A 12,407-nucleotide genomic window follows, 5' to 3' on the forward strand; every position below is an offset into this window, starting at 1 on the left:
CTCTCTCCCCGTCTCTCCCTCTCCTCTCTCTCCGTCTCTCCCTCTCTCCTCTCTCTCTGTCTCTCCTCTCTCTCTCTGTCTCTCCTCTCTCTCTCTGTCTCTCCTCTCTCTCTCTGTCTCTCTCCTCTCTCTCTTCCTCTCTCTCTGTCTCTGTCTCTCCCTCTCCTCCCTCTCCATCTCTCCTCTCTCTCCCTCTCTCCTCTCTCTTCCCTCTCTCCCTCTCAGTCTCTCCCTTGCTCTCTTTCCCCGCTGTTCCTCTCTCCTTCAGGCTGGTTTGATGCTTCGACCCACAGCTAATTCACAAGAATGCATCAGCAGAATCAGAACAGAGCAGGCTGCCTGCCAACTTGGCCCTTAGAGAGAGAAGGAAAAAAGAAAGACAGATCTATTTGTCTGATTAGTGCCTTTGCCCTACAGTCGACTGCATAACCGTCTGTTGACTTCTTTAGAGGATTTAACCTCAGCTAAAGAAAGAAGAAGAGAAAGGAAATAAATGCAAATAGAAAATACAGAATCCAGGTTCATAGAAAACATTGTAAATAAATGTTGTTGTTATAGCAGCAGCCACAACACTTGTGCTGAAAGGCTTGGAGTTGTGTTGTGTGTTGTATAATAGCATAAGGTGGTTAGCCCAGTGTTAACAGGCTCCCATGGATTAAAGAATTGCCTGCACCACAATGATGATGTCTCCATAGCAACAGGCTCTATGAGCTGCGGGTCTAACTGTTACACTTTTCACATAGGCTTTGCGGTATGTTGTGAGAATATTTGGGGGGATTTTTGTTAATATGGCCTCCTTTCAAACAGCCAAAGTTTCACCACATTCTTGTTGGCATTCGTCTTTTATAATCCCAGTCCGTATTAGATAGAACGCCTGCCTGTGGGGAAAACAACCTGTGGTTACCTAGGTCACCCCATTACCTCACAGCAAAAACTTGACCCTTTTTAAACTCAATTGTCTTGTTGTCTGCTTCTACTAAACAAGTTAAATGTCTTACTTGTGATTAAATGTTTTCCACACACATAGTTGTGGCATACTTGGATACCGGGTCCCCACATTTCCCACACCAAATAGCCTGAAGCCACAGGGCTCTTCAAGCAGGCTCTATTTCCCTACTTGGGAGCATTGCGATGCATATGTTGGGATTTTTAACCTGGTTACATATACAGTACCAGTAAAAAGTTTGGACACACCTACCCATTCAAGGGTTTTTCTTACATTTTTTACTATTTTCTACAATGTAGAATAGTGAAGATGTCAAAATGATGAAATAACACATTGAATCACGTAGTAACCAAAAAAAAGTGTTAAACAAATCAAAATACATTTTAGATTTTAGATTCTTCAAATTAGCCACCCTTGACCTTGATGACAGTTTGCACAATCTTGGCATTCTCAACCAGCTAGGTCAGTTGGAGGAAATAAAAGTACAGGCTTCGATATAAAAGAAAAATTGGCAAAATGTTGATGGTATGCTAAAGTTTGTGGAAAAACGTCTTGGTTTGAAAGGTGTATGTGATTTGTAGCTGTCTTTATCCGTCTCCCTCCGCCCTCCACTGTCTTTATCCGTCTCCCTCCGCCTCCACTGTCTTTATCCGTCTCCCTCCGCCTCCACTGTCTTTATCCGTCTCCCTCCGCCTCTATTGTCTCTCTCCCTCCGCCTCCACTGTCTTTATCCGTCTCCCTCCGCCTCCACTGTCTTTATCCGTCTCCCTCCGCCTCCACTGTCTTTATCCGTCTCCCTCCGCCTCCACTGTCTTTATCCGTCTCCCTCCGCCTCCACTGTCTTTATCCGTCTCCCTCCGCCTCCACTGTCTTTATCCGTCTCCCTCCGCCTCCACTGTCTTTATCCGTCTCCCTCCGCCTCTATTGTTTCTCTCCCTCCGCCTCCACTGTCTTTATCCGTCTCCCTCCGCCTCCACTGTCTTTATCCGTCTCCCTCCGCCTCCACTGTCTTTATCCGTCTCCCTCCGCCTCCACTGTCTTTATATCCGTCTCCCTCCGCCTCCACTGTCTTTATCCGTCTCCCCTCCGCCTCCATTGTCTTTCTCTCCCCTCCGCTTCTACTGTCTTTATCCATCTCCCTCCGCCTCTTTCTTATTCCGTCTCCCTCCGCCTCCACTGTCTTATTCCGTCTCCCTCCGCCTCCACTGTCTTATTCCGTCTCCCTCCGCCTCCACTGTCTTATTCCGTCTCCCTCCGCCTCCACTGTCTTATTCCGTCTCCCTCCGCCTCCACTGTCTTATTCCGTCTCCCTCCGCCTCCACTGTCTTATTCCGTCTCCCTCCGCCTCCACTGTCTTATTCCGTCTCCCTCTGCCTCCACTGTCTTATTCCGTCTCCCTCCGCCTCCACTGTCTTATTCCGTCTCCCTCCGCCTCCACTGTCTTATTCCGTCTCCCTCCGCCTCCACTGTCTTATTCCGTCTCCCTCCGCCTCCACTGTCTTATTCCGTCTCCCTCCGCCTCCACTGTCTTATTCCGTCTCCCTCCGCCTCCACTGTCTTATTCCGTCTCCCTCCGCCTCCACTGTCTTATTCCGTCTCCCGCCTCTATTGTCCTTCTCTCCCTCCACCTCTATTGTCCTTCTCTCCCTCCGCCTCTATTGTCCTTCTCTCCCTGCGCCTCTATTGTCCTTCTCTCCCTGCGCCTCTATTGTCCTTCTCTCCCTGCGCCTCTATTGTCCTTCTCTCCCTGCGCCTCTATTGTCCTTCTCTCCCTCCGCCTCTATTGTCCTTCTCTCCCTCCGCCTCTATTGTCTTTCTCTCCCTCCGCCTCTACTGTCTTTTATCTATGTCTCTCTTCTCTTCTCTCCTCAGTCTCCTACTCTTCACCCCTTCTCTCTATGCATCTTCCTCACATCATCTCTCACCACTTCCTTCATCTCTCTCTCCTTCTCTATCCTTGTTATGTCATAAGAGTGTGCTGCTATTAACTCTCCTTATTAGGCACTGCATGCGGTAATCCAGCCTAATCCAGATTATCACCAGGCTAATCCCTGGAGATTGGGACTGGAGAGCGGTGAGCTCAACTCAGTCATCATCATCTCTCATCCTCTGTTTACAAACTCTCTGCTACTAATGTCATCAGAGCTATCGCATATTGCTTTTTCCAGGACATAGATAGGCTATACCTCAACTAGCCTGTACCTCTGCACACTGACTCGGTACCGGTGCCCCTTGTATATAGACTCGTTATTGTTAGTCTTATTGTGTTACTTTTTATTATTACTTTTTATTTTAGCCTACTTGGTAAATATTTTCTTCTTCTTGAACTGCACTGTTGGTTAAGGGCTTGTAAGTAAAGCATTTCACGGTAAAGTCTACACTTGTTGTATTCAGCGCATGTGGCAAATAAAGTTTGATTTGATTATATGGAGATGTGACTCAGACATACACTGAGTGTACAAAATATTAGGAGCACCTTCCTAATATTGAGTCTACGTCCTGAAAAGAGCAGGTATTCCTAATGTTTCGTTTACTCAGTGCATTTAGTAATCATGCAGTTTATGAACACACACAGATGAGTGTGTATGCATGCACATACACAGACCCACCCACTTTGTGGCTGTGCTAGCTAGTGACCACTCTGCAGAGCTGCCTCCAGGGCAAGCAATAACATCAATTTCAGACAGAAGATGAGATATGTTACCTGTAAAAAAAATATAAGGCAATGATCGTATGACCCCCTTTCAAACAGCCCCTTATTTTCCACTTCTTTGCAGGTATACCTCTTTTATAAATTTCAGTGGGTAACTGGCCAATTGGGAGGGGTGGAGGTATTGTTAAACCATGGGGGCTGTTTGCAATTTAAATTAGGGAGGGGTTAAACAATGGAAGTGTTAAGGAATCATGACTCTGTCTTTAGGTGGCTTTTTTTCTGTGTATTTTAACCCCTACCCCTTTCAGATATATTAGAAAGCTGGTATAAAACCCAAGCATGGTAAATTAGTGGAATTTTGGTCTGTGTCTGAATGGGGTATAAAAGCCAACCTGCTCCGCCTGGCTCTACAGTGATCACACTGACACACACACAAATCTATCCATCTCTTTCTTTATATCCATCTCCATAAATCCCTCTCTTTTCACCATTTATCTCACTCTCTCTTGTATCTCTTCCCCTCTCTCAACCTGATGATAAGCTGTAGACGACACTATCTACCTAGAGAGTTTTTCATCTGTATTTTTCATAGCTGTCTACATACCACCACAGACCAATGCTGGCACTAAGACCTGCGCTCATTGAGCTGTAATCTGCCATAAGCAAACAGGAAGACACTCATCCAGAGGCGGCGCTCTTAGAGGCCCGGGAATTTAATGAATGGAAAACTTAAATTAGTTTTACCAAATCTCTATCAACATTTGATTAAAAAAAAAAATCTAGATCACCTGTACTCCACACACAGAGACACGTACAAAGCTCTCCCTCGCCCTCCATTTGGTAAATCCGACCACAATTCTATCCTCCTGATTCCTACTTACAAGCAAAAATTAAAGCAGGAAGCACCAGTGACTCAGTCTATAGAAACAATGGTCAGATGAAGCAGATGCTAAACTACAGGACTGTAGTCTAGGACAAAAAGGCTTCTTAACAGTTTTTACCCACAAGCCATAAGACTCCTGAACAGGTAACCAAATGGTTACCCGGTCTATTTGCATTGTGTGCCCCCCCCAACCCCTCTTTTACGCTGCTGCTACTCTGTGTTTATCTTTAACTAGTCACTTTAACTATACATTCATGTACATACTACCTCAATTGGCCTGACCAACCAGTGCTCCCGCACATCAGCTAACCGGGCTATCTGCATTGTGTCCCACCACCCACCAACCCCTCTTTTACGCTACTGCTACTCTCTGTTCATCATATACAGTGGGGCAAAAAAGTATTTAGTCAGCCACCAATTGTGCAAGTTCTCCCACTTAAAAAGATGAGAGAGGCCTGTAATTTTCATCATAGGTCCACTTCAACTATGACAGACAAAATTAGAAAAAAAATCCAGAAAATCACATTGTAGGATTTTTAATGAATTTATTTGCAAATTATTAAATTATTAAAAATGTATTTATTCACACACACACACACACACACGCTAAATCATGTTCTTTCGCACTATTGGTTAGAGCCTGTAACTAAGCATTTCACTGTAAAGTCTACTACACCTGTTGTATTCGGCGCACGTGACAAATTTACTTTGATTTGAATTGGGTGAGGCGGGTTGCAGGAGAGTATTGTTGAAACTGAGGTTAAAAATATTAAAAATATATACGAAGGAGGGGGGAAAAAGATATATACACGGACACGACAAGACAAAGATGTCTGAACTGCTACGCGATCTTGGAATGTGTCGGAGCGCCTTTAAACGGGTCAACATTCACAAGGCCGCAGGGACAGAAGGATTACCAGAATGTGTACTGCGAGCATGCACTAACCAACTGGCAAGGGTCTTCACTGACATTTTCAACCTCTTCCTGTCCAAGTCTGTAATACCAACATGTTTTAAGCAGACCATCATAGTCCCTGTGCGAAAGGCTGGTCATGGCTCACATCAACAACATTATCCAGAAACCCTAGACCCACTTCTATTCACATACCTCCCCAACAGATCCACAAATGACACAATCTCTATTGCACTCCACACTGCCCTTTCCCACCTGGACAAAAGGAACACCTATGTGAGAATGCTATTCATTGACAGCTCAGCGTTCAACACCATAGTGCACTCAAAGCTCATCAATAAGGTAAGGACCCTGTGACTAAACACCTCCCTCTGCAACTGGATCCTGGACTTCCTGACGGGCCGCCCCCAGGTGATAAGGATAGGTAACAACACGTCTGCCACGCTGATCCTCAACACTGGGGCCCCTCAGAGGAGCGACAGAGACAGAGACAGAGACAGAGACAGAGACAGAGACAGAGACAGAGACAGAGACAGAGACAGAGACAGAGACAGAGATAGAGATAGAGATAGAGATAGAGATAGAGATAGAGATAGAGATAGAGATAGAGATAGAGACAGAGACAGAGACAGAGACAGAGACAGAGACAGAGACAGAGACAGAGACAGAGACAGAGACAGAGACAGAGACAGAGACAGAGACAGAGACAGAGACAGAGACAGAGATAGAGATAGAGATAGAGATAGAGATAGAGATAGAGATAGAGATAGAGACAGAGACAGAGACAGAGACAGAGACAGAGACAGAGACAGAGACAGAGACAGAGACAGAGACAGAGATAGAGATAGAGATAGAGATAGAGACAGAGACAGAGACAGAGACAGAGACAGAGATAGAGATAGAGATAGAGATAGAGATAGAGATAGAGATAGAGATAGAGATAGAGATAGAGATAGAGATAGAGACAGAGATAGAGACAGAGACAGAGACAGAGACAGAGATAGAGATAGAGCAGTTCTATTAAAGCTGAGAGCTCCAACAATTCCTACAGCATTGTTTGATATTTCAATTATTGACAATATTATAAAATACAATGTCACAAAATGGACTCCAACAAGAAAACACAATAGTAGAAAGTATAATCTCTCCCTCCCCCTCATCCCCTCTCTCCCCCTCTCTCTCCAGACCTCTACAAGAAGTCATAATTACCCGCTAATTAAGCTCGGGGAGATATAGCAGTACTAATGGAGTCAGCCATTCTATTCCCACCACTTTATTTGAGCTGCAAAACAAGACACAATGGTCATGGACACAACTTCAAGCTTGTGTTCCAAATGGCACTATTTTTCATATACAGTTTACTATAAAGTTAGTGCACCATTATAGGGAATAGGGTTCCATTTGGAATGCAACCTGGAGGTCATGACTCCATCGGCCTGTAGCTCAATTAAAGACAAAGAGGAGAGAAGAGAAGAGAAGACAGGCTAGGCTACTCAATGTTGATTGGTAGTTGGTCGACAGCAGAGCTCAGAACCTCCTCAGGGAGAAAGCTACAGTCAGACGGCTGCTGTTACAGCGAGCTAACATTTCTAACATCACTTGACGTTTTCACTGAGGTCACGTGTGTACAGCATCTGACCTTAGAATACAAATTGGATTGTAAACAAACATGTATCCTGCCTTGTCTAAACACCAGTGTAGTGTGTGATACCTCAATTGTGCACCTTTTGGTTACCTTTTTATGTGACCTGGGCTGAAGCACATCTGGGTGCACTCTCATTCTAATGGACATTGTCGTGTCTGATAAACCAAGTGATCGTCAACCCCTAATTCCTGGCCTGGCAATGATCTCTGCGATGTTGCCGACCTGTCCCTCAGATGGATGGCTAGCTAGCTATATACTGATTTAGTCAGCGTTCAAGAGCTCGGTTTTTGTTTCCTATGAGAATGTTTTATCGATCAACTAACCATGATGAAATTGAGGTAAATATAATGGATAACATGATCACTCTCAGGTTATTTCTCAAAAATGGTGGTGCTGAATCTTCCTAAGTAAAGTTGATTATTTTCCTCCTGTAGCAAACGGTCTCTAATTAAGATCCTACACCAGTACAATAGATGTATAATATACAGTATGTTAAAGAACTGAGGGGGGGCTTACTTTCATTAGAGCCTCCCTGATTCTCATCCCAGGTCCTCACATAGTCATCCTGCAGAGACAGAGAGATCCAGGTTAACCCACAGCAAAAGAAGCATCATGATGAACTGAGTGAGTAAGTCACTGGTTACGTCCAAAATAGCACCCTATTGCCTATATAGTGCACTACTTTTAACCACAGCCCTATGGACCCTGGTCAAAAGAAGTGCACTATAAAGGGAATAGGGTGGCATTTGGGCCGCAGACACTGTGGGTCCAGATGAGTCTGCATGGGGATCTAACAAACAGCATGGCTTACTATAGTACTGCACCAGAAATATCTTGCAAAGAATTTGTGTTCCAAATGGCACCCTATTCTCTATACAGTGCACTACTTACTCTATATGCTCTGGTCAAAAGTAGTGCACTATATAGGGACTGAAGCGCCGTTTGTGGAACATACGACCGCTCTTTCAATTGTATTTGTTACTTTTTATTCTTAATTAGAACATTAATCGTTCTCATTAAAATGGACACGTTGAGAGAGAGAGAGAGAGAGAGAGAGAAAGAAGAGAGATATGAAAGTGAGAGAGAGAGGGAGAGAGATGTACAGTATATGTAAGAGAGAGAGGTTAGGGTGGGTGGGTAGAGAGAGTGTAAATGGCAATAAAGAGAGAAACAGAGACAATGAAAGTGAGTTACAAGCATTCAAAAAGACATCAAAGAAAAAGGGATGGGTAGAATATAGATGAAGAAATAAACTGACCTCTACTTCCTGGTAGAACGAGAGGCAGAGGAGAAGAAGAAGAGGGATTGTTAAAGGATGTAACATCAGATATACTGAGGTGTATTCATCAACATTTATCACCATATTCAATATACAGCGTCTCTTGATTGATGGTCTCCACAGAGACACAATGAATAGCAAAGAGCTTTAGCTAGCAGTAAATTAACATATAATTGATTATGCAATAACAACAAAAAACACAATATAAGAATGTTTTATGCTCATACATGGAATGTACAGCAGAAAAAAGTAAAAGGGCACATTTCCCCAGTACCAATAGAGGTAAAGGGCACATTTCCCCAGTACCAATAGAGGTAAAGGGCACATTTCCCCAGTACCAATAGAGGTAAAGGGCACATTTCCCCAGGACCAATAGAGGTAAAGGGCACATTTCCCCAGGACCAATAGAGGTAAAGGGCACATTTCCCCAGGACCAATAGAGGTAAAGGGCACATTTCCCCAGTACCAATAGAGGTAAAGGGCACATTTCCCCAGTACCAATAGAGGTAAAGGGCACATTTCCCCAGTACCAATAGAGGTAAAGGGCACATTTCCCCAGTACCAATAGAGGTAAAGGGCACATTTCCCCAGTACCAATAGAGGTAAAGGGCACATTTCCCCAGTACCAATAGAGGTAAAGGGCACATTTCCCCAGTACCAATAGAGGTAAAGGGCACATTTCCCCAGTACCAATAGAGGTAAAGGGCACATTTCCCCAGTACCAATAGAGGTAAAGGGCACATTTCCCCAGTACCAATAGAGGTAAAGGGCACATTTCCCCAGTACCAATAGAGGTAGAGGGCACATTTCCCCAGTACCAATAGAGGTAAAGGGCACATTTCCCCAGTACCAATAGAGGTAAAGGGCACATTTCCCCAGTACCAATAGAGGTAAAGGGCACATTTCCCCAGTACCAATAGAGGTAAAAGTCATATTTCCCCAGTACCAATAGAGGTAAAAGTCATATTTCCCCAGTACCAATAGATAAGCATACATTTACATTGTGATATCGTCCCTGTATTCGTTTGGTTGTGATATTCTCTATAGCAAACCCCAAAGAAATTAAGTATACTGACATCGGCCTATCGCTTGGCCTCAAAACAGTAAATAGCCATTTAGAGAAATATATGGTCTGCCTCCTTAGCGGTGGTATACTCCGTAGGATATACATCACCATAAACACTTACTGTACTGGAAGAGGGGGTGCCAAAAAGCTCTCTGGAGGAAACAATAAGAGTGACACACTCATAAAGGCATCCTGGGGTCTCTGCTTGCTCTCCTCTCATTTTCCCCATCAGTGTTGTGTTTCCACCAAACTGACTTGTTGCAGATAAAAATCAGTGTGTGATGACGTAGTGTACACTAAATGTACTTTTTGATGAAGTTTTCATGTACCGAAAAATCTACAGTTCAATGTGTTCCGCATTTTAAACTCTACAGATAGTTTTACCGATGTCATTTCAACCCAAATGTGATCACGTTGGAAAACAGATTGGATTTGCAAAAAGTCATCAACCTAAGGGAATTTCGTTTTATCCTAAAACCAATGACAGGGAAAAATGTTTGGTTGATTTCATGTTGAATTCACATTAGTTGACAACTGAACTAAATGTAAATCAAAACTAGGAGTTGAACTTACAGTATTTCCCAATTGTTTACACACTAAAATTGGAACTTGAAACGCAAATCACCGAAACCTGAAACTCATGTACCAAATCCCTAAACCAAGTCTGCAAAATTGCAAGCACAATTCCTGCTTTACACTCAGTTTTCAATTCTATATCACATTTTCTGCAAAACACTACACACAGTTCTCTACATTACGCACAACATTCAAAATTAAAATCTCTTCAGTCCCTTTGGAAAGCAACGCCAATCGCAATGTCAAGCTCTATACACCAATTGACAACACCCACTCCTCACAGGTGTAAATGTATACACACACACACACACACACACACACACACACACACACACACACACACACACACACACACACACACATATATATATACACATATACATATATACACACACGGTATATCATAAAAGTGAGTACACCCCTCACATTTTTGTAAATATTTGAGTATATCTTTTCATGTGACAACACTGAAGAAATGACACTTTGCTACAATGTAAAGTAGTGAGTGTACAGCTTGTATAACAGTGTAAATTTGCTGTCCCCTCAAAATAACTCAACACACAGCCATTAATGTCTAAACCGCTGGCAACAAAAGTGAGTACACCCCTATGTGAAAATGTCCAAATTGGGCCCAAAGTGTCAATATTTTGTGTGGCCACCATCATTTTCCAGCACTGCCTTAACCCTCTTGGGCATGGAGTTCACCAGAGCTTCACAGGTTGCCACTGGAGTCCTCTTCCACTCCTCCATGACGACATCAAGGAGCTGGTGGATGTTAGAGACCTTGCACTCCTCCACCTTCCGTTTGAGGATGCCCCACAGATGCTCAATAGGGTTTAGGTCTGGAGACATGCTTCGCCAGTCCATCACCTTTACACTCAGCTTCTTTAGCAAGGCAATGGTCACCTTGGAGGTGTGTTTGGGGTCGTTATCATGTAATGTTATCATGGAATACTGCCCTGCGGCCCAGTCTCCGAAGGGAGGGGTTCATGCTCTGCTTAAGTATGTCACAGTACATGTTGGCATTCATGGTTCCCTCAATGAACTGTAGATCCCCAGTGCCGGCAACACTCATGCAGCCTCAGACCATGACACTCCCACGACCATGCTTGACTGTAGACAGGACACACTTGTCTTTGTACTCCTCACCTGGTTGCCGCCACACAAGAGCTAGAGGTGAAGGAGTGAGAGGAGGACAAGGAGGACAGTTGTCTCAGATGAGATCAGGGCCACATTGGTTGACCATGTGCTCAACCATGGATTGAGTATGAGGGAGGCTGGGCAGAGAGTGTCAGCCCAACCTGAGCCGCTACACGGTTGCATCTATCATCCGTACATTCAGAAATGACAGCCGGTAGGTTACCTACCATCTACACTATGCTCTTTATGCATGTATACTGTAGTATACTGCAGTCCAACATATCAGTAGGCCTATGTTATTCAGTGATTGTTGGCCAATGTTACAGTAACGTCCTTTCATATTGAAAGAAAATATTTATTTTAGCTTACTGTAACCAATCATATTATATTTGTGGATCTTCTGCAGAACTGAGAGTCGGCCAGGCCATGGTGAAAGACACCGGCTGTTCACACCAGAACTGAGAGTCGGCCAGGCCATGGTGAAAGACACCGGCTGTCCACACCAGAACTGAGAGACGGCCAGGCCTTGTTGGAAGACACCGGCTGTTCACACCAGAACAGGAGACCGCTATTGTGAACATGGTGATGGCAAACAATACCATTTACTAGGAGAAATACAGAACCACATAATTGCAGACAACACAAAATTCAATGACATTCACCAGGTGGTCTTGTCTACATTGGACCGTGTATTACAGCACAACCGAATCCAGATGAAACATGTTTACAGGGTGCCATTTGAGAGAAACACAGAGGGTTAAAGAACAGCGCTATGAATATGTCCAAGTAAGTACTATACTGTGAATTTACTATCATATCAGCACTGTATAGACACATTACAGTACTGTAATCCAGTGTATTGTCCCTCACCATATTGACTGCTCTTGGTCTATGTCACATATTGTCTTGTCTGTCTCAGAGAGTCTTGGAGCTGGATGCCGCTGCAATTCAGCACGTTTATATAAACCATTGATGAGGCTGGCTTCAACAGAGCCAAAAGAAGGGGACTGGGACGGAACATTATTGGCCACCGTGCCATTGTGAATGTCCCTGGACAGCGTGGAGGCAATATCACCATGTGCGCAGCCGTTAGCCAGCAAGGCGTCCTCCATCACCATGCCAACCTTTTCTCCTACAACACCGCCCTTCTCATCACATTCCTGGACACACTACATGGCATCCTCATTCCAGCCGAGCAGTGGGGTGGATCAGAGCAGCCCAGGTGTGTTGTCATCTGGGACAACGCGAGTTTCCACGAGCTGCTCTGGTCTGCAACTGGTCATCGACCACCCACAATTTATTGTGC

The 12,407-nt window shown here is 44.2% G+C and overlaps 1 protein-coding gene across 2 annotated transcripts in view; it reads right to left on the reverse strand.

The window, feature by feature from the left end:
• Positions 1-12,407, reverse strand: part of LOC109888997 (testican-2) — a 64,399-nt gene that overhangs the window by 29,683 nt on the left and 22,309 nt on the right. The window contains exons 2-3 of one of the 2 annotated variants that reach the window (XM_031823749.1): positions 8,299-8,307; positions 7,557-7,605 (exon numbers count right to left, since the gene is read on the reverse strand). In XM_031823749.1, the coding sequence (XP_031679609.1) occupies positions 7,557-7,605; positions 8,299-8,307 (58 nt within the window). The remainder of the gene's footprint in view (positions 1-7,556; positions 7,606-8,298; positions 8,308-12,407) is intronic. The other variant, XM_031823750.1, reaches the window with a different exon arrangement.

This window comes from Oncorhynchus kisutch, linkage group LG4 (genome assembly GCF_002021735.2).
Source record: "Oncorhynchus kisutch isolate 150728-3 linkage group LG4, Okis_V2, whole genome shotgun sequence".
Taxonomy (NCBI): domain Eukaryota; kingdom Metazoa; phylum Chordata; class Actinopteri; order Salmoniformes; family Salmonidae; genus Oncorhynchus; species Oncorhynchus kisutch.